The following is a 26,340-nucleotide window of genomic DNA, read 5'->3' as shown; positions in this document are numbered from 1 at the left end:
TTACAGGATTGCCAGTGGAAAAAGGGTTTTCAGCAGTTCTAGTGGTGGTTGATGGACTAACGAAAATGGGTCATTTCATTCCATGCAAAAACCTCCCTACAGCCAGTCAAACTGCTCAGTTGTTAATGTCAAATGTCATCAAACTACATGGAGTACCAGAAATAATCGTATCGGACAGAGGTCCACAGTTTATTGCCAGGTTCTGGAAGATATGGTGTAAGGCTTTACACATTGAATCTTCGCTCTCCACTAGCTTTCACCCTCAGACTGATGGACAGACGGAGAGGTTGAATCAAACCTTAAAGAAGTATCTAAGATGCTATGCAAAGGCAGCCCAAGAATCATGGGTGGACATGTTGTGGATGGCTGAATTAGCGTATAATAATGCATGGCACAGTTCTATAGGTCTGTCTCCTTTTCATGCCAATTACGGTTTTGATGCCAGAATACTTCCTCTTAGCATCCCTGAGGTAGTACAGAATCAGCCTGTGGTGTTGTCACAAGTCCAGAAGTTGCATTCCCTGCAGAAAAAGGTTAGGCAACATTTGATTCAGGCCAAAGTGGCTTACAAGAGGTGGGAGGACAGACATAGGCGTGATGGTCCACAATATCAAGTGGGGGACAAGGTTTGGCTCTCTACAAAAAACATACGGTTTAAGTTGCGCAGCGTATTCCATCCTAGATTCATCGGCCCGTACACTATTTTGAAACGCATTAATCCTGTTGCTTACAAACTGCGTTTGCCTGGCTCATTAAGGATTCACCCTGTGTTTCACTGTAACCTTCTGAAACCTGTGTTGGGAGCACGTTGTCGGGCCCCCCCTCCGGTGATGTGCGATGGGGGATTGGAATACGAGGTCTGGAGTATAAAGGATTCCAAGGTGCGCCGTGGAGCTCTGTGGTATTTGGTGTCCTGGAAAGGATAAACGGCTGAAGGTGATTCGTGGGAGCCATGCACCAATGTGCACGCTCCTGCGGCTGTTCGCTCCTTCCATAGACGTTTTCCCTTGAAACCAGGGTTGGGGAGGCGTTAGGGAGAGGGATGTACTGTCAGGAGTAGCAAGCGGCCTGCTTGTATGGGGGAAGAACTACATCTCCCATAATGCACGGAATTAGGAATGTGATTTAAGCCCTGTGATAGCACGAGAGGTCGCACGTAATCTGTGTTGTTTCCTGATTCTTCCACGGCTGAGGAAGCACTGGAGGAAATCGGTCTGGAGCCTGAGAGTCCGCGTCTTGCCTGCGGAGATTCAGCGCCCGTGAGTAATTGGAGTGAGGAAGCGGAATACGGCGGCGGTCTCAACCGCGTATTGCCGTTTTCCTTAGGATCTGTTTCGTTGTGGTTTAGATCCGACCATCAGCGGTGGATACTTTGTTTGTTCCTTGTTAGTACTCTTCTGGTTGTGACAGCGGGTTACGGCGTGTGCAAACCGCGTAACGCCGTGTGTTGCATTTCTCTTCTTTGGATTAGAGGCAGTGGCCATTGCCTCTCTTATATCGGTTGGAAATCATTTGCATTGGTGGCAGAGTAAAACGGAATACGGCGGTGGACGCAACCGCGTATTGCCGTTCGTGTCACGAGTGTGACATTTATTTAATTTTTGAGACAGAGACAGAAGCGGAATACAGCGGCGGTCACAACCGCGTATTGCCGGTTTCTGTATTGAAGCTTTTAGCACTATCTGATGGTAGGGGAGGTTAGGGGAGCCTATCCTCTAATCATTGTACTTCTGGACTTATGTCTGCTTATTCTGGGTGAGGTCAACCCGTCTAAAGCAGATAGTGCATTGTACATATTGGAAGTTTAATTTACCGAATCTAAGGATATCGAACAGGGATGTTCGAATATGGGTTGTGTGATTCAAGGTTTTTGATCCAATGCAGTGGGCAAACAGGTACACCATCACTTACAACTGTTTAGTGAGAATTCATGAGAGTAGAATGTTTAACAGTATATCATTTTCGTGTTTGTGTCATTTCAGAGCCCTTGTCCCTGCAGACCCCTTCCCTACCTTGTCCCTCGCCTGATACTTCGAAGACCCTGGGGGGAAACCCCATGTCAGGGGACTTGGTTATGTCAGGAGGTGGATCATTATTCTACAACAATCAAATCCTGCGAAGCTGGGTCTTGACACTCCAACAGTGGGCCCAGAATATGCGACAAGACTTGTCTGCACCCCAGGCATCCCCCACTCTCTTATGCGGTTTCGGTATAGATCGTGAGCCTTTCAGATGTCATCACCCAGATGGGGAAAAAACAAAACAGCGATTCTACCTTCCCTTCTCCCCTCCTCTCGCACACACACTCACACACACACAAGCACATGCTCCCATGAATGCACACATACACAGGCTCGCACACACACTCACACAACTTTCAAAGCAGCTTTTAGACAAATGAGAAGTTATGGAAATGTAACACGTTTTTCAGGGAGGACACCTCATACATATGATAAAATAAAAGATTATATTAGTCTCAGAAATATATGTATTTTCCTTTCCTCTCTATATACAAACAAGTACAAATTTTAAACATTTACATTGTGGTTCAAAGGTTTACTATGACTAGCATTCTCTTTGAAAGTGAACCGTTTTAAGTGAACTGTTGTTGCATTAAAACAACATAAAAAACAATTTGATTTACCTTTAGAAAGGTTTCTTTGATGACTCCCAGGATGTTTTCCCTGCATGCCTGGAGCTGCTTCTGTGCCAACTTGCAGTGCTTCATCTGCACTTCACAAAACTCATTTAAAGCATAAGTGTGGAATGCATCCAGCTAATAAAAAACTCAATAAAAGAGACTCAAATTAACACAGCAGGTCCCTGACGTAAAGGTCTGCTCTAACTGAAAATATGCACTTACAGGAAAACACTTTATAATAAATGTAGACGTGAATGAGGCAAAATAACGGAACTGCAATTACTACACATGCATCTATAGTGTATGTTGGAATATGCACAGAAAAAAACCCCACAGAGGTGTGGAAAAGTCTGAAGTCCCAGAGAATTGTCAAGGGAGGGGCAAAAGGCAGGCTTTGCAATGCTGATAAACACCCCTAGAGGGATACATTTCACAGCAGGTTTGATTACTCACAGAACAGGAAAGACAATAATTTTCTCCTGTATCATTTGTAGGAATGTACTCTTGGTTCAACTTTCCTAAAACAGAATACATATTTGGGGCAATAGAGTAGAGAGGGTCTTAGGGGGCGGGGCAGGTTATTGGCTGAAGAGGCAGTGCTTCATGCCACCACCATGATGTTGGTGGTAATCACCTGGGGTTCGGACTGTGCTAAGCCCTCTGAGTCTTGCCCCTTATCCCGGTGGTGTTATTGGGTGTGTCTGCACTTGGTAAAATTGGGCCTGTATGCTCACATCTGGTCATTTCATCTGTGGGAACATGGGGCCACTTGGAATCGGGTCCTAAGTGTAATGTATTGTAAACCCACCAACTAAACAAGTTGTTTCTGTATTTATAGTCTTGGAAATATGACACCCATATCCTGTCAGTTACTAATCCAGTATTTTATATATCATCACTTATCACACCCAGTTTACACTTCCATCAAGAAGCACAGGCACAACGACTAAGCGCACGATTGACATTTTGGTGGGCGGTGTAGTTACTAAGTCACAAATGTGACGAATGTTCCATCAGCTGTATTACAAATGCCATTGGATATAATGCACCTATAAAATGGTGGACGTGATATCCGTCACGATTGTGACGAAATAATCCATCTGCCAAAATCTAAATCAGGCCCTAATATGTCTAATCCTATCTAATTTATTATGAAACAGCCCCACAACAAAATGTGCTTACTTTTCCTGATACTTCCACCAATGGTTTGGAATGTATGAAAAAAAAAAAGCATAAAAATAAAAGTTGGCGTTCTCACCTTGATCATAGAAATGGCGCTGCCATCAGATTGAGTACTATCTCTTCCAATTAACAAGGCATCCTCACAAGCACCTTGAATGTAATGCAAACAGCCTTGGAACAGCTCATCAGCAAAAAACAACTGCTGGAACATAATCTTTCTAAACACAAAAAGACAGGGAAGAAAAACAACTTTTGAAGCAGCATGAGTCTCTTGGAATGAAACTGAAAACAAGTAATTTAATCAGTAAATATGTACGCAAGTTGTCAAGGTTCCCACCTGCATTTATTGGTAAAGTATTGTAGAGAGGAATAAAATGGTCACTACTTATGTCTGAGGCCTGTGTATTTGACGTAAAGGCCAAGGGTATGCCCAGAAGTGGGTCCCATGTTCATTGTGCTACTGGAACCAAGCCTTGGGATGTTTATGTTCCGGGTCGGAGAAACCCTGGCTTGACCATCTACTATGTTAGTACTTCATCCCTTGCTAGTCCTACCATATTGCTTCAGCTGCCCGCCTGCCAAATCCCCATTCCCATCCATTAGGAAAAAAGTTGCTACTCCCTTCCTTACCACCTTTATTAAAATGCATATATGTCTCCTCCCTCTTCATAACAGATGACATTGTAATCTGTATTTTGTTATAAATTCCCTATTTACTGTGTTTGTTTTCTTTGATATCTTCATGGTTTCCTATTACTATGTAAATCACACTAGAGCCTGGGGGCTTTATATGCATGTTACACAAACAAACAAATAAAAAACATGTAAATCTGTGTCAAGGTGAATGACAAACAATGCTGAAAAAGATTGACTACTGGCAGGCCATGGCATGTGCTATTAAAATGCAGAAAATATAGTTTCAAAATTCATAAACTGATTTATAAACATACTTGCTGTTGTCTGTCTTTGATCTGTGAACATTCATTTTCCAGACATTGAAAGCCTTCCACAATCTGAAAGAAAGGTGGCAAATATGATTAACCCGAAAATTTAGAGAATGGATTAAAGTATCCATTACCTGATTGGTTCATTTACAAACACTCGTTATTCAGTGCACCACACTCTTTACCTAACTATTAGAGAATTCTCTATAATTGACATCCATTCTCCTGTGAAGGCCATGTACAAGGAGCACAACAACAGATTATACTTTGTGCAAGATCTGAAAACACTCACAGTTGTATGCTTTTTAAAACTCCCGTACTCAAAGCGTAGCCAATTTCATTGAGAAACATTGTGTTTGACATGCATATATACATGTGTGCATCGTTTACAACGATGTTTTTACAACGTAATTCGTTTATCATGCAATGCCTTTATAATGCCAAGCCTTTACCACAAATATGACTTCACAACGAAGGTAAGTATATTGAAGGCAAGAGTGTGTGTGTGTTTGTGTGTTTATATATATATATACACACACATATACTCTGGGCCTACTCCGACGAGTCGTTCCCCTACTTCCAGACTCTGTTCGGAAGACTCTAACTCAGACACTTATACTGAGCCACCTAGACTATTGCAATGGTGTGCTGCTCTCTGCTAATGAGGCCTTAATTAACAAACTACAAGTGATTCAGAATACGGCGGCACGATTGGTCTTGAACATGCCACCTAGATCAGCTTCCCGCCCTCTTCTTCTAAAACTTCACTGGCTCCCAATACGCCAACGGATAAAGTTTAAAGTCTGCTGTACTATCCACAAAGCATTGCATAACCTTGGCCCTAGCTATCTATCAGAAAAGTTTATTCCCTATCTTCCCCCGAGAACTCTGCGCTCCAGTACTAAATATTTGCTGACAGTTCCAGGAATTAGGAGAGTGCGACTGGGGGGTAAATCTCTCTCATACCTTGGACCGAAACACTGGAATGACCTCCCCTTCAGCTAAGAGAATGTTCGAATCATCTTGTCTTCAGGAAATTACTCACAATTTCTCTATTTTGCTTTTAAAATTTATAGGTTCCCACAAACAGGTAATACGCTTCCACAAAAGCGCAGAGATACTCTTCGGAGTCGATTCTGGCGCTATATAAACTTTTAAATAAATAAATAAATAAATATACACACACACACACAGACACACACACATATAGTACATACACACATATACACATAAACCCAAACCTACCCTTGAACCCTAAAGTACCCCTGTACCCCAAAACCCAAACCTAGCCCTGAACCCTAAAAATACCCCTGTACCACAAAACCCAAACATATCCCTGAACCCTTAAAATACCCCTGTACCCCAAAACCCAAACCTAGCCCTGAACCATAAAAATAGCCCTGTACCCCAAAACCCAAACCTACCCCTGAACCATAAAATACCCCTGTATCCCATAACCCAAAACTATATCTGAACCCTTAAAATACCCAAAACATATACCTCAGTACCTCAAAACATATACCCCTATACCCATACTTACCTTATCCAAACATTTGAAAAAAACATGCTTTTACCATTCATGCATTTACAACGAATTTCGTTGTATATGTATGCGTTGTAAAAGCATGTAAAATGTAATGACATGCGTTATAATGGCGTTGCGGAGTCATGGTACTTTCGTTATGAAAGTATGTGGAGTGATGGTATGCGGAAAGAAAGTTGCGGAATAATGGGTGTTTACCCTCCCCCGGTAAGTACATTGGTGGCACGGCGGCCCACATCTCCAGCAACATACTCATATTTTTTCACCACCCATTTGAAAAATGCACGTCTCTCTCATTGATGGCCAGCACCGACATACACTTTTAGACACACCTCCCGCCACAAGTTCTAGAATTGCGAACTTTAGAGCTGGGGAGCTATGTTCGAATCTCGGCATCAGCTCAACATCCTGTGATTCCAGGCAAATCGCTTTGTCTCCCCGTGCCTACCACAAATGAATGTGTTCTTCTGTAATGTAAATTGTGCTCATGCCATGTTTTCGAGTTAGCGCTATATAATATTGCAAGGAAAAATAAAGTAGGGAAACTCGAGTTCACACACTACTGAACGCGCACTCTTAAGTGCATCAGCAGTGCACTGTGAATCAGAGCGTTTCGCAGGCCTGTCACAGATAAGAAATGCTATCTAAACGAAATCCTACAAAAAAAATACTACTGGCCAGCAGCAATTCATAGCCGGACAACGTCAGGACGGGCTGCTAGTATATATCAGGGTTCCGTGGTGAGTAAGGGGATTGGGTGGTAAGAGTGTTTTTAGGGTTTTGTGGTGGCTAGCGGCCTCGTGTCATAAGGTTGTTGTGAGGGTTATGGGGTGGGTAGTGGTATAGGGTGGTAATGATGGTGTTTTAGGGTTTAGGGGTGGGTAGGGCGTAGGGTGGTAAGGGTGTTTTTAGTGTTTAGGGTGGGTATAGCGTGGTAAGGGTGCCTTTAGTATTTAAGGGTGGATAAGGGTATAGGGTGGTGAGAGCATTTTTAAAGCTTGGGGTAGGTAGGGGTGTAGGGCAGTACAGGTGTTTTTATAATTTATGGGTGGTTAGGGGTACGGGATGGTAAGAGTAATTTAAAAATATGGGCAGGTTTGGAGGATTCCTCTTCATTAAGAAAAATGTAAAGTTATAATTATTTTTCTTTTAAAAAGTGGGGGGAGTCTCCCTAAAAGAAAATTTAAATTACACACACACAAATAATATATATATATATATATATATATATATGACGCTCAAACTCTTCGTATGTAGCTCAAAGAGGCAGCACTCACAAACCAAGAGGTGTCCAAGTTATTTATTCAGGAACAAAAAAGCACAGACGCGTTTCGGCGTTAGCCTTCGTCAGTGTGTCACTTGTTACTTTCAAAACATCCCATACAAATACAGAAGTCTGCAAAAGTTGACATAAACATAGGACTGTAACCCTTTGTGCCTCTATGGGCGCCATATTGGAAGGGTGTATATCCAAATGTTGGATCTGTTACAATTCATCCCTAAGTGCTAAGGTGAGTTGAAAATAAAGCCGTGGATCGGCTAATGTCCTATGTTGAAAAGTAAATGTCATATTTACAGAAAAAACAGTGCAAAAAATAATAACAATAACTCTTGTCTCAAACATACAAAGAGAACGTTCAAAATACAGGGACGTAAGGGAAAAAGTTACATATGTAAGTACGATGTATCCAGTGTGGTCAAATCATCCTTGTGCTGCTGTTCATTACTCATTACTCTGGTTATTCAAGACCCATGATGGGGAGCAGCAGAAGAAACAAAGTGAGAAGGAAACCTACTTCTCTGTCCTATCCGGTTCCAATTTGAACCAATCACACTCCGTACATACATATTTCCATATATTGAATATATACATATCTACATAGTTACGTCCTTACTTTGAACTAACGTTCCGGCGGAACGGGTACAGCGCAGTCTAGTGGTCTTCTACAAGGAATGCAGTTAATACAGTTAATTTAATATCTATATCATTCCAGCAAGGAGAGTTGATATTTCGGGATTTGGTGTTATTCAGATACAGTATTTACACTATCCACAAAATATACAAAATATACATTTTACAAGATGTACAGATAGTCTTCAAACTGGTAATGGACAGAGGGTGCTTATCATTAGTCCTACTACAGGCCATAGTTCTATTTCCCCAAATGACATGAAAGCTCCTCACCGCTGTTCATCCCTCCCGGATGTTTAGCCGAAAGGTCTACGATATATCTGGACTCGAGTCTACGGAGTCTCCTTAAGCGGTCGCCTCCTCTTGCATTTGGTGGGACAATGTCCAATCCAAAGAATCGCAGTTTAGTGCGATCTTTGTCATGTTCCTCAGCAAAATGCCGAGCAACCGGGTATGTAATATCCACTTTTTCGATTGCTCGCTGGTGTTCAAGAATCCTCAGTTTGAGTTCCTTTATAGTACTGCCGATGTAGCTAAGGCCACACGGGCAGACTAGGCAGTAAACTACAAACTGTGTACTGTATGTGATGAAGTGCTTGATTTGCACTTTCTTGCCGGTGTCTGGAATGATGTATGACAGTACACGTTTGCTGCCACTGCAGGCCTTGCAGTGACCGCAAGGAAAGAAACCAGCCATCTGTTTTAAAGAGTTGGTTTTAGGAGGAAGTTTGTCTAGATGACTCGAGACTAACATGTCATTTAATGACCTTGCCCTACTGAACGTAATTAAAGGATGTACGGGTAAGTCATCCTTTAATATACTGTCAGTCTTCAGTATATGCCAGTTCTTGTTAAGCATAGCCTTCAGATCTTTCGCTCCCCTGGAATACGGAGTGATTAGTCTGAATTCTCCACTCTCTTTGTTGATGTCTCTATTCCTCGTCACGTTAGGATCAGCTGTGACCAATAAAGTATTTCTCTGTATCCTCCTTACCTTATTCAGGGTCTTTTTCAATAAGGTATTGCCATAGCCCCTCATTGAAAATCTCGCTAGGCACTCCGAGGCAGCCGCCTCGAAGTCAGAGTCTTTGGAACAATGCCTGCGGATTCTAAGCAATTCTCCGTAGGGAATGCTATTCTTTAGTTGGGTGGGATGGCTACTGCTGGCGAAAAGTGTGGAGTTACCAGCAGTTGCTTTTCTGTACAGAGTAGTCTGTAGGAGGTTATCTTCAATGTACACTTTCAGGTCCAGATACTCCGCTGCCACCGGGCTCACTGAACCTGAGAAGTGCAAATTGAGGCCGTTGGTGTTAAGGATCTTTATGAATTCTGCTGCCGTTTCCATCCCTCCATCCCACACAATAAACAAATCGTCAATATAACGATACCAGCATTTGACCTGTCCTGTGTCTGTGCCAACTGTACAGCTCCTGGGCACCCGCTCCTCCCACCAGCCCACGAACAAGTTCGCGTAGCTGGGAGCGAAGCAGGTACCCATCGCCGTCCCTGAGGTTTGTATATACAGCTGGTCCTCAAAGAGAAAAATGTTGTTAGACAGACAGAATTCAATGAACTCTAAAATCATTTCGTTGTGGCGCGCATATTTCAATTGGCGTTGTTTTAAGGCATATGCGACTGCTTCGAGACCCTGTTTGTGATCTATACAAGTGTATAGACTTGTGATGTCTAAAACCATTAGTAGGTATCCAGAGTCCCATTGTAATTCCTGGATTTTAGTCAGGAAGTCTTTCGTATCCCTTATGTACGATTTTAGCTTGATCACCAATGGAAACAAAACGTTATCAACGAAACGGGACAAGTTCTCCGTCAAGCTTCCAATCGAAGATATTATTGGACGACCGGGGGGATTAGTCATGTTCTTGTGAAGCTCGGGGAGGTGGTAGAAGGTAGGTAGCATGGGGGTGTGGTTCCTTAGGAAGAGGTTCTCATCTTTCCCGAGCATGTTCAGGATGTACCATTTTTGTATTAGTGCATCATAGTTAGTGATGCTCCTTTGGTACGCTGTGTTGGTGCATTCCTGATAAGAGTTTCTATCGGCAAGTTGCCTTAATGCCTCAGTTCGGTATTGTTCTCTGCTCATTAGGACCACGTTACCCCCTTTGTCCGAGGGCTTGATTACCAGAAGTTTATCATCCATCAGATTCTTTATTGCTCGGCGTTGACATTCCGTAATGTTATTTGTTAAATGGGTTGGTTGCGATTTCCTATAGTTAGTTAGGTCTCTTTTCATTGCCTCTGTTATCACATCAACTGCGTCCCATGTTGCTTGTGGTACGAAGGTTGATGCCGGTTTGAACGAGCTCTCCTCTCTTACTTGTTCTACCCCTTGTAGAACAGCTCGTTGAGCAATGGTCAGGTTAGCCAGTTCGTGATCAGGCTCATGGTCCAACCGTAAGTCCTCTAGTACTTCGATGGCTGGTAGATCTTTGATGCTGAGTATATCCAATTCACTTACTTTGGTAGTTTTCTTATTGGCTTTTAAATGCGGACGCATTTTAAAATGTTTATGGAGCTTCAGCTTCCTGGTAAATCTAAACAGATCGATTCTAGTTTGTGTGTACTCGAGGTTATTCGTTGGACAAAAAGTGAGACCTAAACTTAACACTTCAGTCTCCGCATCTGTAAGTACCCTTGATGTTAGATTCACTACAGTGAGACTGGCAGAGTCAGTGTTGTCATCATGATTCACATTTGTTGTTTCTTTGTGGTCCGGCGGTTTTGCCATGAGGAGGTTCTTGCGTTTCCTCTGCCTCCTCTTGCCGCCACCTGCCCTCCTCGTCCTCCTCCTCTGGTTGATGTTGTTGTGGCATCTGCATCCACATCGGGTGGTTTGTTTTTGCCGCCCCTCAGCCAGGAGCTCTTGATCACTTCGTACTCCTCCTGAAAAGGAGTCTTCTTTGGGCGGGCCCCTTGTAAGTCATACAACGCACCTTGTGAATCCTGATCATTCTGCCTCCGTTGTTCGTCTCCCGACTCATTCTCCGTCAGGTCTGATTCAGAGGTAACAAGTTCTACCTCTGGTGTTCCGCTCGTGGTGGTTACCATAGTTCTTTTCTGGAGAGCCTTCCGTGGGGCATCATATTTCTTGGCGTAAGTGAGTACACGCCCGGTTTCGTAGTCATTGGCATCACGCTCATATTTCTCTTGCTTGCGTGTTCTTATCTTTTGTTCATACTTTGCCAACCTCATCTTCATCTGGTCCCTCATCTGGGTTATTAGTGCCTTTGCACCATCATCCGTTTCTTTTCCCAGTTCCTCGTTAATCAAATCAATTTCCGCCAGTGCTTTCCCCCTGTCGCTCCAGGCGTACTTTACTAAGATTTTCAGGGTGCCCTCACAGTAAGATGCCGTATGTTCGAACCAATCTGTGAGGAGTTCGGGATCCGGATGTTCATATGTGGGCACCGTGTGCACTCTTAGCCCCCTGGGTACTCTCTTTTCTTCAATATAATTGGTTAGGCTAGTAGCCTCCCACCATTTGCGCACTTCGCGCTCATGTAGCTTTTCCAATTTCGAGAATGTCTCTTTCAGTTTATGATCCTGTGGTCGTTCTTCAGACGTTGTTGTTCTTGTTGCCACTTGCGCTGCTGGCCCCTTGCGCTTGAACATGTCTTTCGCAGCGTTCAAACGCTCCGTGTCAGAAAACATCTTTGGGCACTGTTAGTAGATGTTGGATGTTAAATATTAATAATCACAATGGGGTTAGCTCTTATGATGTACTGCAACCCTCAGTGCATTGTCCCTTTTAGAACTCGGACACCTCTCGGTCTTGCGGGCGTTCTATTGTCAATTGCCGCTACACGCTTAAACATCCATGCGTGAAAGGGGAAAGGCAGAAAGTCAGCTTACCGGCAGGCGCGTCTTCCGTCTAGGAGCCCGGAGCTCGGAACAAGTCCAGCGCAGGAATCCCTTCAGTCGATACACCGCCGATGTTGAATTATCCTTTCAGAATGTTGCCCAGCGGCTGCAATGGTGCACAGCGTAACTCCTCCTCGGAAACGCTCAACTCCCACGGAAAGCCGTGCACACGTGAACGGGTGCTGCTAGCGGTTCGCGGGAAAACCGCATAACATGACGCTCAAACTCTTCGTATGTAGCTCAAAGAGATATATAAATATCCATACTAATATTATAAAGAGAGAGCCCAAACCTTTGAGGCGGGTAATCTCAGTAACCACAGCACCAATCACAACACCCAATACAGCGTTGGAAAGGGCAGCTGCAGCAGAAGGACATAGGCTATGCAGACGGCCACCATATTTTATATTTTTGTTTGCAGAGTTTTATAAAGCGCGAACTTGACCCACACTAAATCAGGTATCAGAGCGCTTTACATAGCACCAGTTACGTTACATGAGGACACACATTCATTTTTGTTAGGCACGCCGAGATTAAGTGATTTGCCCAGAATCACAGGATGTTTGGCGTCGTTACCAAGACTCGAACCCAGATCCCCAGGTCCGAGGTCGAGCGCCTTAGCCGTTAGGCCAACTCCTCTATACATTTAAAATGTAAAAGAACCGTGCCAGCAAAGTAGTCCCTTGTGGGCGTGTCTGCGTTGTGCTGTGGGCGTGGGCTGGGGATGTGACTAACGCTGGGGGCGTGTGGTACGGCCATCACATCGTGGGCTGTGGGCGTGTGCTGGAGGCAGGACAAACGCTGGAGCGTGACAAACGCTGGGGGCGTGTGTCCGCCCTTCATGCCATGTGAGTCGTACATAGAAGCCCCAATTACGTTGCTGCGCAGCATCAAGGGGCACGCTGGGGGCGTGACACACTGGGGGCGTGAGAAACGCTGGGGGCGTGTGCCAGGCCTTCATGCCATGTGAACGCAATTGCGCCGCATCAAGGGGCACGCTGGGGGCGTGAGAAACGCTGGGGGTATGTGCTGCGTTCCGCCCTTCATGCCATGTGGGTCGTACATTAATCAGAAGATCGTCTGCTGTGGCCGTGTGCTGGGGGCGTGACAAACGCATTCACCTGGAGGCCTGGTAAGTAACGTTACTGCAGCCTCTCCTGCGCACTGTTACTGAACTCTCTCATTCAACAAAATTACACACGCCTGCTACCATCAACCAGGGCTCTAGCCGGGCTCAGGCGGCAGATCAGTACACTAATTACACTCGCCCGATAACATCAATCAGGGCTGCAGCTGGGCCTCAAGTGGGGGAACACGCGCCTGCTAACATCAAGCAGGCCTGCATCTGGGCTTCAAGCGGGGGAACACGCAAATGAGCGTGTCTGCGGGAACAATTACTGCAGCCTCTCCTACTCGCTGTCACTCAACTCTCTCATGAAACGGATTTACCCGCGGCTGATAACTCTCTAATTCAATGACATTACACGTGCCTGCTAACATCAACCAGGGTTGTAGCGGGCTCAGGCGGTGGATCACTACACCAATTACACGCGCCTGCTAAAATCAACCAGGGCTGCAGCTGGGCCTTCTCCGTCCCTATTTTAATGAAACAAAAAATGTTGTCTACCGCGAGATTTTAAAATAAATTGCCCTTGCCAAATACACACATTCTATTTCATACACGGACAACTTCGGGACGGGCTGCTAGTGTGTTATAAAGGCATGCATTTTAACGTCATACAGCCGTGTACGATTGCCCAAAGATTCAGATGCCCAAAGAATTCTCTGTAATTTAAAACTCTAAAAACCCAACAAAGTTTCTGGGTTCTCAAGGGAATTGCTTATACAACAAACTTTATTATGGATGTTGTGTCCGTAGATTTCAGTCTATTGCCCCATGTCTTACATTTTGTTTGGCCAGGCAATGCTTAAAACTGTGCATGCCAATACATTTATTAAAGTTAGGTTCTGTGCAGAAGGTCTGAAAAGTATCAAAAATCTCAATTAGTTTAGACCTCACCTGAGATTAACACAGTATCAAAAAGATAATACTTGCCAAATGAAACACATGAGATCAATACAAATTCAAAACACTTTTGAAAAATATAAAAAGGCCACTACATACTTGTTCATTTATAGAAACCTGCATAAATTATATGTTCACTTGATGAATTAAAAATGTTTAAAGCAAAAAACAAAAAAAGGTTTTTTAAATTTGGCATATAAAAGAAACGTAATTAAGATACTGATACTGATTGCCACTCACACAAAGGGGACAGATACATTCTGCCAAAGCAGTGCCTGCCCGACCAGAGTGTTTCCACTCTAGTGGCTGAAACCAGGCTTCAACAGCACGAGGCACAACTGCTTCCAATTAACGCTGATGGAAGATAGGTTAAATACTGGAGCCCCACCGCACTCTGCACTTCTGAGGTTGCCGGTGTGAGTAGGTCTTACAGCGTGTTGATATACAGGAGTTCGTAAGGACGGCATAGCAACTCTATTTTTCCAAAAGAGAGTGTAGGTGCAATCTAACAGCTCGCTCGCCAGATCATTAATACTGGTCAACTGGCTCTGTATTTTGATATTTTACAGCACGCTAATAAGCGTGTCACCAGGCAAAATACTTGAGGAGTCCTGATGTATACCATCATTGGTCAAGTGTCCTCACTAATCAACAGAGTGTATTGAAATTTCATGATATATGTTTTATCCTCCATGTGGTGTTGGTGAATTGCCCTTTTTAATTTATGGGACACATTAGAGAGTGAGCATGAGCATGCTTTGGTGTCTCACATTGTCAATTTTTTGATAATTTTGAAATTGATGATCTCATAATTTTGTCAGGGCTTCTCAAAAATTGATTTACTTATGTTGATGCATAGAGAAGTATAGGTGACTGGGAGTAACACAAATGAACTCATATATCGAAACCCAAGTCACTGTGTAGATTAGGGTTTTGTGGTCCTGAAGAAAAGCCACAAGATCATTCACATGACAAAATTAGGGGAAACAGCCATAACAGTGCATGCCTTACATCGCATGCCTTTAGAACGCGGTTGTTACAATGACCATGTTGTTTCAAAGCAAACCATTACATCGCTAGTCGTTTCAACAACTTGCTGTAGGGGATGCACTGGTGTTGGATTTATAATCCAACACTTTTTCTGCTGTTGCACAAACTGGAGTAAGAATAGTAAATTATACGATTCCTAAGTCCAGCGCACGCCCTACAGCAAGTCGTCGAAATGACTTGCTAAGTAATAGTTAGCGTTGGAACGACCGCGTTCTAAAGGAATGCGATGTAAGGAATGTGATGTAAAGGTATGTATTCCTAAATTAGGCTTGAAACATGTCGACTTTCAGCTACCTCAGATAATCACTTCTAGTAGGTAGAACCACATATGTTAATATAGGCAGTAGGAGCCAATCATTAAAATATTTCGGTACCCCCTGTCCTATTTTTATCCCACTCTTTCATATATTTACTTAAAATACACCAATCGATTTAACCCACACACCCACACTTCACCACGCAGCTTATAATAAGATCGACAGTAAAGAGCCCCCATTGAGGGTGCCCGTCGGGAATTGCACCGCCAGTCTGGCATGGAGCAAAAGCCCAATGATAAAGCATGACACCTATCTAGGTGTGTGAGGGCATTTGTTCCTACAGAGTAATGCTCCCTGCAGACTCTGGGGGAACTTTGCTGACGTAAGCAGACACACCCGTACTTACTAGGAACTGTATACACCTGTGATCTTGAGACCCGTTGTTAGACCTGGCATCTTCTGGCTGGTTTCCCATGTCATTTTCTCTCTGACCTCCTGTTTTTAATGGTGTGCTGCATTTCGTTTTTGCTGGTTTTAGGACTCTGGGCAGTCCTAAAGTGAAAGTGCTCTCTGTCTAAATTGTACTGGTGATTGGTTTATCCATAATTGGCATGTTTGATTTACTAGTAAGTCCCTAGTGAAGTGCACCAGGTGACCCTAGGGACTATAAATCAAATGCTACGAGTGGACCTGCAGCACTGATTGTGCCACCCACATGAGTAGCCCTGCAAACATGTCTTAGACCTGCACTGCAGTGTCTTTGTGAGCAGTTTTAAACTGCCATGTTATCGTGGCAAGTGCACCCACTTGCCAAGCCCAAACAGGGCCGGACTGGGAACCAAAACTGGCCCTGGCAAAGTGCTTGGCCCACCCCCGCGGAGTTGGAGGTGTGGCTGAGCTATTTGCCAGGGCCGGTTTCAGACGCTTTTGCTACAGGGGCCGATATTGCAGCTATGCTGCAAAAACATCACTGTAACAAAAAGAGCCCCCAGGGGCCCAGAACCGGCCCCACCCTGGCAGCCCACTGGGGAAACGCCTGGTGCCTGCTATGGCCAGTTCGGCCCTGGGCCCAAACATTCTTTTATTACATGTAAGGCACCCCTAAGGTAGGCCCACGGTAGCCCCATGGGTAGTGTGCAATGTATTAAAAAGGTAGGACATGTACTGTTGTGTTTTACATGTCCTGGTAGTGAAATACTGCTAATTTCGTTTTTCACTACAGCTGGCCTTTTCCTCCCATAGGTTAGCTTTGGAGCTGCCTTGTAACATCTTACAATTATATCTTCCAATTGGGAATAGATAAAGATTTGGAGTTTGCAGTCTCTGGGCCCACAATTTAAAAATACATCTTTTGGTAAAGTTTTTTTTCAAATTGCTTGTCAGAATATGCTACTTTTAGAATGTGCATACAAAAAGGTTTTGGGTCCACAACCTGGCCAGCCAGGACCTCAACAATTGCAAAAACAGAAAAACATGCGGCTGGTCAGACAATTTGGAATATCAATCAGGGCCCACACAGCCAATAAATGCTGAGTGGTCAGGCCTTTTGTTAGCAAAACATTTATTTAGAATTTAAAAAGCAAATCTTCAAAGTTGATAAGAAAATGACGTACAAGGAAAACACACCATCAGGACAGTCAAATCACAAAGCAAAAACAGGCAACTATATACACCAAAATTACAAAGTATACAAACATTGGAAAGGTGAATAAATCAATCTTTTTACATTAGATAGACACCAAAGAATCACTAGGACTTCAATACAAACAATACAAATCAATTGGAAAATCAAAAACATATAACATTAAGAATCAATACAAGACCAGTCCTTTGACTGTAATACCAGTGGACAGGCGGAATGCACGGTGGAAAAAGACTGCCTGCCTATCCACGAGACCTGTGACGCTGTATTATAACTAGTTGCAAACTAGGGCCCACCACAGTGGGATAAATTGGTCCCAAGTCGCACACTTCCTTCTTGCCACAGGCTGGGGGTCTACGCGTTTCGAACCAACAAAGTTCTAGGTTCTCCTCAGGACAGGGACTGGAGTAATCGCTGTAGGGAAAATTTAAGGGATGGTGTCAAAATAAAGGTATCACAATATACACACCCTCTCTATCTCGACATATGTACATGGAGGAGGAAATTTACCTGTACCGCGAGCACAGGTGATTGCACGGGTGACAGCGAAGGCTGTAAAACAGGACAATGGCTCTCTACAAAAAATATAGATAAAGGGGAAGCAGTCAAGCTAGAGTATTCAGTAGCTGTGGCATACTCACTGAGCTAGTTGGTAAACAACGGAAGTTCAATTACCTGAACCAATTTGGTCGGTGTCAGAGGTTAATGGCGTCCGCCCAGCGGTACGCTGTTGTGAAGTGCGACCACACTCACATTCTTAATGTGCTAGAGAAAGAAAAGTGAGGAGTCATGAGTGCCCACAAAAATCAGTAGCCGCCAGGTACATGTAACCTGACCGCAAAACATCGTTTATGGAAGTCGGCGTTCAGCCTACCTGAGTGCCGTCTTGAAGTGCAAACAACTTCGGAGGTTTTCTCTCGTGTGGGGCGGGAATGAATCTGCCGCAGTTCAGAACTATAGGGGGCAATGGCAGAAACATGTAGTAATCTGTACAAACGAGCAGATACTATATTGATCCTGCCCGCGAGAAACGTTAGTCGACGACTTACATATCCAACGGAGATCAGGTCCGCTGCTGAAGGCGTTACCGGAGTCCTTGGCGCCAGCCAGTGAATCCGTTGTTAAAAGCTTTCTTGATAAGCGAAAGCGAAAAAGGACAACGGGGGCAGCCGAGGATGCTGGTATTCGTAGTCCAGCGGGGTCGCAACCCAGTAACCAGGCTGTTAATTGTACGTCACAGCCCTGGCAGCGTATCCCGCACACCAGCAGGCGTGAACTGCGTACCCGCAGTTTTCGCAATGTACCACCAGCGCACCCTTAATTGCCATAAACATAATATCCAATGCGTTGCGAGTCTAAAGGGCCTTGGGTCACATGTACACGTTCATAATTATAATCACAAAGTACCAATACAATGCACATACATGAACTTTGTCTAAAAAGGGGGAAGTACATTTCATCAAACAATTACTATACAGTTAGAAGACGAAATGTGTAGCCAAGCACAGAAAAACATTCAAAGTACATTTAGATTTTGCAAGAATTTTTGTGCATGCCATTACGACATTGTGTGTTACGGCGGGCTCGAACAGCATACATGGGGTACGGGCAGTTGTCACAGGGCATGAACACAGTTACAGAGCTTCGCTTCCCTACACACAACAGGAGAATTATAAAGAGTGTGTTGAGATGGACAACCACAATGTAGCATGTGGATAGGACAATTAAAAATCATCATATAAGCAGCACGGCTAAAGCTGAACGCAGAAAAGGAGTGAGATTACAGATTACCAAGTTCAGACATTTCGTTCAACCCAGAGTTAGAGGTGTCGAATTTCAAAATCAGATACGCCTCTTTTTGGGCGAGGCGTACATCAGGGTCTCCACTTCCTCCTCTGATGACCGCAAGCACGGTCCATTTGATGTCATTGGCTGAGTGTTTATGTTGCAAAAAGTGAGAAACAATGGGGGCTGACAGAGTCTTATTATTTATTCTTGATCGATGTTGGATGATTCGTTGACGAACCTCTTGGGTGGTCTTCCCAATGTACACCTTTTTGCACGGACATTGGATGGCGTACACTGTATTTTTAGTTTTGCAGTTTGTATGCTCTTCATGTCTCCAGAATTTGTTGCCATCTGTGAACAAAGACCCCTCCATAGTAAGGTCGCAGACTGTGCATGTGCCGCATTTCCGGTGCCCCTTCACAGGGTTTGACCCAAAGATGGTACTTTGTGGATCTTTTTTAGTTGGCGGCCGTGTCGATGTAATCATTTGGCCAATGCTCCTGTTCTTCTTAAGAGCGAACAAGGGTGCCCCCACATCTGGTAGCACTTCTTCAACCAGGTGCCAGGACTTCTTAATGATTTTTTGTAGCTGGTTAGTATGGGGCCCAAACGTTGAGACGCATACCATCCTTTGGGTTGGGGTCTTGATCTTTTTTCTGGGAGATGCTCCCTTGGTGTCCATCTTGCCCTTTTCATAGAATGCTTCAGTAACTTTTGGGGATACCCTCTTTCGTGAAGTTTATTCACGAGAGCCTGGCCATGGAGATTGAATTGTTCAGTGGACGAACAGTTCCGTCGCACCCGAAGAAATTGTCCGTATGGGAGATTATCCCTCAAGCTCCGGGGATGGTAGCTTCTGTAGTGAAGTGCATTGTTTTTATCGGTTTTTTTCTGATATAGAGAGCACACAAGTCCATCTGTGTCGGCTGACACCTCGACATCCAGGAAAGGTAATGACTTGGAATCGTAGCTGAGACTGAATTTGATGTCAGGGCTTCTGTCGTTCAGCCAAGAGTGGAATTCTTCAAGCAAAGCGGGGGACCCATTCCAGATACACCAGACATCGTCTATATATCTGAGCCATTGCTAGAATTTGGACATTTTCTTGCTTAACCATTTTGTGCATCTCTGCCTGTCTGCTGAATACACGTCTGGGTTAGGATGACAGTTGAGGTGTGCCCTGCATATCCTGATGGCCCATCACCAGGCTGATGGGTCTTCCTGAGCTAGAGTGGTGGGAGGAGTTGACACTGACACATGATTAGGGTTGTGCCTGTCCTACCACAAAGCTGTTTCCACCCTCATCCTTTGTGTGTCTAGAAACCAGGGGAGGGAAAGACAGGGTCTTGTGCACTACAAAGACTTTCCTTTGAAGTTTGCCCACTTCGAAAGCTGAAATGAGTATAGGTACTGGACCTCTAACACCATATACTTGGAACACTTCTGGATTGAAGACATTCTGCCAGAAAGAGGAGTTGGATTGCTGTCAGGAGGTACTGGCACTTTGCTGGGTGCTTTGCTGTGCTGGCCTGCTGATGCTGCTTCTGACCTGGGAGAGAAAGGCCTAGACCTTGCTTTCTACATCCTGTTCCCAAGATTCTCCAAGGGCTTGTGTGTGCTTGCCTCCTATTCAGAAGCGTCAGGACCTTCTAAGTCTACACCTGCCGGTGCTTGGGCTCTTCTGCTGAGAGTCCTGAATTGCCAAGTGGTGCCAAATCCAGTTCCTGGGCCCTTGGAAGTGAAATCTGGTGATCTGAAGGAGAAAATCCATGCATCGACTCTCAGCGTCTTTTTAAATTGATGCCCTGTCGTAAAGATCAACATATTGCTGCAGCCTGCCCCGAGGTGATGTTCCCACTTGATACATCAACCTTGGCTTTATCTACAGACCCCAGCTTGCAGTCGCAGCACATCAGAAGAATCGCCGTGGAGTGAGTTTTGAACACCGTGTCACTGATGTCCATGACTCCCGCTCAGCACCTTCTTCGTGACCATGAAATTAACACAACACCTGCTTCACCGCTGTTGAATTGTCCCTGGGTGCCGACTCTTCATCGACACCACACTTCAGTATGGAACCGAGGCCGCGTGTCGGGAAACTGACGCATCACCTCCCCTGCCAGTAAGGTACTGCCACATCACCTCCCCTTCATGGTAAGGAACCAATGCATCATGTACTTTTCTGGCACCTCACCACACCTCCCCTGCGCCTTGCCTCATCTTTGATTTTTGACGCAACTAAGGTACTTAGTTCTAAACACACGCATCCATTGATTTCTTTGGATTAAACTTGCTTAATCATTTAAAAGTTATACTTTGCATTGTGTATGTTGGATTTTTGTTGTTTTGACCTTGTTTTATTCAGATAAATGTTGGCTATTTTTCTAAACTGGTGTGGACTCCTTTTGTAGTGTTTTCACTGTGTTACTGTGTGTGTGTGTGTGTGTGTACAATTTCTTTACACATTGCATCTGAAATAAGTCTGACTGCTCATGCCAAGCTGCCAAGGGGATGAGCAGGGGTTATCTTAGCTGTGTGGCTCCCTTATCCTGACTAGATTGAGGTCCCTACTTGGACAAGGTACAAACCACTTGGGAACTAGATTCCTTTAAATCTCAATACAATATTTACTCCTCGTCCCCTGCCAGTAAGGTACTGCCCCATCACCTCCCCTTCATGGTAAGGAACCAATGCATCATGTACTTTTCTGGCACCTCACCACACCTCCCCTGCGCCTTGCCTCATCTTTGATTTTTGACGCAACTAAGGTACTTAGTTCTAAACACACGCATCCATTGGTTTCTTTGGATTAAACTTGCTTAATCATTTAAAAGTTATACTTTGCATTGTGTATGTTGGATGATTTTTGTTGTTTTGACCTTGTTTTATTCAGATAAATGTTGGCTATTTTTCTAAACTGGTGTGGACTCCTTTTGTAGTGTTTTCACTGTGTTATTGTGTGTGTGTACAATTTCTTTACACATTGCATCTGAAATAAGTCTGACTGCTCGTGCCAAGCTGCCAAGGGGATGAGCAGGGGTTATCTTAGCTGTGTGGCTCCCTTATCCTGACTAGATTGAGGTCCCTACTTGGACAAGGTACAAACCACTTGGAAACTAGATTCCTTTAAATCTCAATAAAATATTTACTCCTCGTGCCCTATGTAATAATTCTAGATTGGGTCGCATTCTATTAACTGTAGCCAATTTCACTGTCATTTCATACTATGCTAATTTTAAGCTGTGTTCCCTATCCAGACCAAGGACAATCCAACATACAATTCTTGAATAAGTCACAGAGTTGTATGGCATAAGCAAGTTGAGGCAAAGAGATTCTACCTCAGTGGAGTCGTGAACGGGGTGGTGTTGGCACTTACAGTTATTTATGAGCCTTTCTTGTCTGCAGCGCTGCAGACAAAAGCTCCAATAACAGAGGCCAGGCAAGGAAAGTTAATTACAACAAAGAAATGAAGAGGAAAAGAGAGGGAAAGAAATGGAGAGAAATGACTAGAGAGGGCTGGAAGGAAGAACGAAATGAAGGGCATATGAAAATAAGGAAGAAACTGTGACGACGAGGTTGGGGAAAAAAGATGAATGAATGGATGCAAGAGCAAATAAACTGATGTTTGTAAGGAATAAACAATATTTGCATGAGTGAGAAAAAGAAAGTGGCTGGAATGATAAAAGTCTGGACGAATGGGTGAATAGATGAATGGCCCCTGATAATGATATGGAAGGATGGATTACTGGATTGATAAAAGGAGGGCAAATTGGTGGACAGATAAACAAGAATGGATGGATAACTGGATGGGTAATAGGATGTATGAATGTTTGGAAGTCTGAGTGGAAGGATGGATGGAAAACTAATAATGAATGGATGGGATGAACGGAAGGCTGGCTACTTCATTGTTCAACCTCAAATGTTCATGAGGAAGCCATCTGAAGGATGTAACCGCATCCAATCACCATGGCTCTGGCCATGGTGAATCCACCGTCAACTCCTTTTCCATCTTTAAGGTATGGAATGGGAAGAGTTCCTGTTACATAACTTACATAGGATTCTCCCTTCCACTTTCTTTAGGTAAGGCCATGGCGTGTGGAGTACACATTCAAATGCATAAAGTGGTGTAGTAGGAATCTGAACTCTGTGGATGGTAATTAGATGAATACACCTAGTCTTAAAACAATGATAAACCAGAGGGGCAAGTAACATGGACCATAGCTCAGGATCCTTATTATCATTATTTTAGGAACATGGCCATTGCACCCGAATAACTTGCTCTTCAGATGACTCCAGCTATCTCCTTTCTTAATAGGTGCCCATAAGTTAGGGTATCAATTGACTTACTCCCTCCAAGCAAGTACAGGAATAGTATTTACAGAGTGGCCTTTATGGCATTCTTTAGTATTCACAATGTGCTTTATTTATGGCGTGCAAATCTGCTAGCTAATTAGGACATTTCGGATGCAGGATAGCTATCGCTGTAATTCTTTCTTTCAGTCCATATTTCAAAGCACAAACCTCAAATTTTCTGATAAAGCAGTTTTTTTTTACAGTTTGTAAGAAATTGGATCAATATTTGCCAGGCAGGGGATGAAGGGGTAAGTACTCACCTCAATGAGTAATCACAAGCCTTCTCAAGGTGAACCCTCAACGTCTCACTAAATTAACCTGAGCTCAACCCCCTGGTGACTATAGCACAGAGGAGACAGGCTTAACTTAGGGCAATGTGTAAACTATTTGTGAAGTACCAAAACAGTAACAAAGTCAACATGCAAAACAATGAAAATCACAAACCAAAATGGAGTAAACTTTCATAAACAAAATGTCACTAAAATGCCAAAAATCCAATAAGGGGAGCCGAGAATTGAATTTTTAAAGCTTTAAGTAGGAATAGCACCAAGCAGCACAAAGTGTGAATGATACCCACTGGTTGAGGTAGGCTAGGACGTAGGCACAATTTGAGGCTGACCACAATGAAGCGCGGATCGGATACACCAACCATGTTCGTCCTGGTCAAGTCGAATAATTTCCCTTCTGATTTTAGACTTTTAAGTCCCAATCCAAAACATGCGTAAACTTCTAAACCCCCCAGGACCACCTGGGAGGCACCTAAAGACTCACAGGTATCATGCAGAGGCCAACAGCAGGGTTCAGTAGGTCCAGATGTCACTGGGCAGCTCAGCAGTTGCAGGAAAGGCCTCTTGTAGCATGTGTTGTCCTTGTAGCTTTAACAAGAGGTCAATCCTTATGACCCTTGCAGTCCACTTCTTTGTTTTGGGAACTAGAAGGGCAGGTCCAATCCTTCAGGGCTTTTCTCAGGTTCAGAGGTTCAGTTTTCTTGTGGTCTTCCCCAGGATGTTCTGTAGTGGGTGTCTGTCAGTGGCAAATGTATGCCTGGCACAAGCTAGTGGGGGGGTATGACTCCTAGAAATGCCGTAACTAATGGGGTAAAAGCTCCTGGGGCCATCCTACCCTCTGTGGGCATTTTAAAGATGGTGAAGGTCTTCAGCCACACTAAACTTGGGCTCTGAGGGCTGTGTGTGTGGGGGCGGGGGTGTACTATGGTAATTCTAGTGTCCTCCCACATCTGACACCTTAACTCAGTGTGAGACAGTCAATGTATGACCAACAAACCCAGAGACATAAGACTGGTAGAACACAAACAGTGCATCCCTAGTGGTATTTGTAAAATACAGGGACAGACATCTGATGGGACAAAGCAGGTCCTTCTGCAACCAGACAATGAATACATAGGAATTGTCTTGGCATCCTGTTGTCTGCCTCTTAAGTGCACCCACATGTGTTTTGTGTAAACCTAGATGACTGGTCAAGCAGACTTTACCACTCAAGCAGGATTTAAAACTGTAATGTCAAAAAGGGTGTTCATAGCCTTACTCTCCAAATTCTGGGAGGGTAAGAGGAATCAACTCTGCCTATTCAAGTCAGCCTATTATTCGCTCCTGAGAAGCATTCACGCCTTTTTCACACTTATTCAGAGGCTAATTACTGGCTGGCCTACAGTGGAGAGGTAATGCAAATTTATCCCCCAGGAACTTCAGGCAGGAAAAAACCCAACTTCACCGCTGTATTGTATTTTTAACAACTATTAACAATAGTGGTTTGATGATTTTTCTAGCTAGTCTCAACCCTGTGATTCACTGTTAGTATTTAAATCTGTACTCCGGCATTCTTTATGGGTCAACCAGCCTTCCTTCAGTAAAATAGCTTTGTTGTGCTAGTCCCTAAATGGGCATGTTACCATTACATTTTCACATGTCATACTTTTAAATACCAGGCCTCTGCCTTGTAGGCACCAAGGCCTATATGGGGGAACCAATTAATATTTCAAAGGGAGGTTTTGACCTTTCAAAACGGTTTACTTTGACAGGTCAAATCGCAGTTTTTGCACTGCAAAGTCAAGCTACACTGGTAGTTCTGAAGCCATGTTTTATACTGTCACTGAAGTGGATGCCACAGGCCTTGGTAGAATTTCTATCATATACTTGGGATTTAAAGCTAGGTTCAATATAGTAGTTTGGAATATGACAATTCAACCATCCTTAAAGGTGGAGCACAAGCACGTTACCACTGGTTAGCAGAGTTAAATCACACAGAGTTGTGAAAGTCAGCAAAAATATAGGGTCCAGAAAAAGGCTATAGCTTGGGATGACCATGCCAATATTGTGTACTTCCCGCACAGATCATACCACATTTCTTCATATAGAGTCTAGTTTTGGGGCCACAGCTTTTCATTTCACTTGGCCTACTTAAGTAGCCACATTTCCATGAGCTGTAAATTTACCAAGGCAAACATAGGCAGAGTGAGAAATAAAACTAACCTGTGAGTGACCGGCATTGAGGCTCCTGTTGACCCTTATCAAGGCATCCACGACAAAGGAGAGTACCCCCAAAATGTGATCTGTATTACAAGTTACCTGCTCTGTACTTTAAGGATGTACGGAAGAATTCTCTGGAGTACTTGTTAGGATTCTGGAAGCTGGACATTGTTATCGAGAAGTCTGAAGAAGCCTTTCAGTGGTAAAACAGGCTTCATTGAAAGCTCATGATCAGATAGCAGCTTATCAAATGAAATGCTTTTAAATAACTCCAGAGTACCTTTAGGGGTATTATTTGTGGAAAATAAAAGGGGAGATAGCCGATCCTCTACATTCAGGAGGGTAAAGTAAAAGATAATTGGGCTAGTTGGAGGAGTGAAACCTTTAAGGAAAATTTTGGATTTGGAAAATGCCCATCAAGGGAGCCTGTATGTAATCCCTTTCTCCTGGGGTCTTAAGATCTCATCCATGCTAAGGATCCTTTTGCTAAATTTGTTCCAGATGTAGCTTTCTCATTGTCATTACTGACTTCTAGATGCCTTTTTTTAACTGGAAAACTGTGTCCCAGTGCTTGAGCCAAGACAGAAACTGTCACAAATTGAATAGTGCAGCCCACTGATAGTCAATAACTTTATCT

The 26,340-nt window shown here is 43.9% G+C and overlaps 1 protein-coding gene across 1 annotated transcript in view; it reads right to left on the bottom strand.

Annotated features, from left to right (window-relative positions):
* DNAH14 (dynein axonemal heavy chain 14) overlaps positions 1-26,340 on the bottom strand; it is a 1,144,348-nt gene that overhangs the window by 1,045,982 nt on the left and 72,026 nt on the right. The window contains exons 9-11 of the mRNA XM_078647362.1: positions 4,774-4,836; positions 3,900-4,041; positions 2,645-2,776 (exon numbers count right to left, since the gene is read on the bottom strand). Of these exons, the coding sequence (XP_078503488.1) occupies positions 2,645-2,776; positions 3,900-4,041; positions 4,774-4,836 (337 nt within the window). The remainder of the gene's footprint in view (positions 1-2,644; positions 2,777-3,899; positions 4,042-4,773; positions 4,837-26,340) is intronic.

The sequence above is a fragment of the Lissotriton helveticus genome, chromosome 6 (assembly GCF_964261635.1).
Source record: "Lissotriton helveticus chromosome 6, aLisHel1.1, whole genome shotgun sequence".
Classification (NCBI taxonomy): Eukaryota; Metazoa; Chordata; class Amphibia; order Caudata; family Salamandridae; genus Lissotriton; species Lissotriton helveticus.
This window is presented reverse-complemented; position numbering and strand designations above follow the sequence as displayed.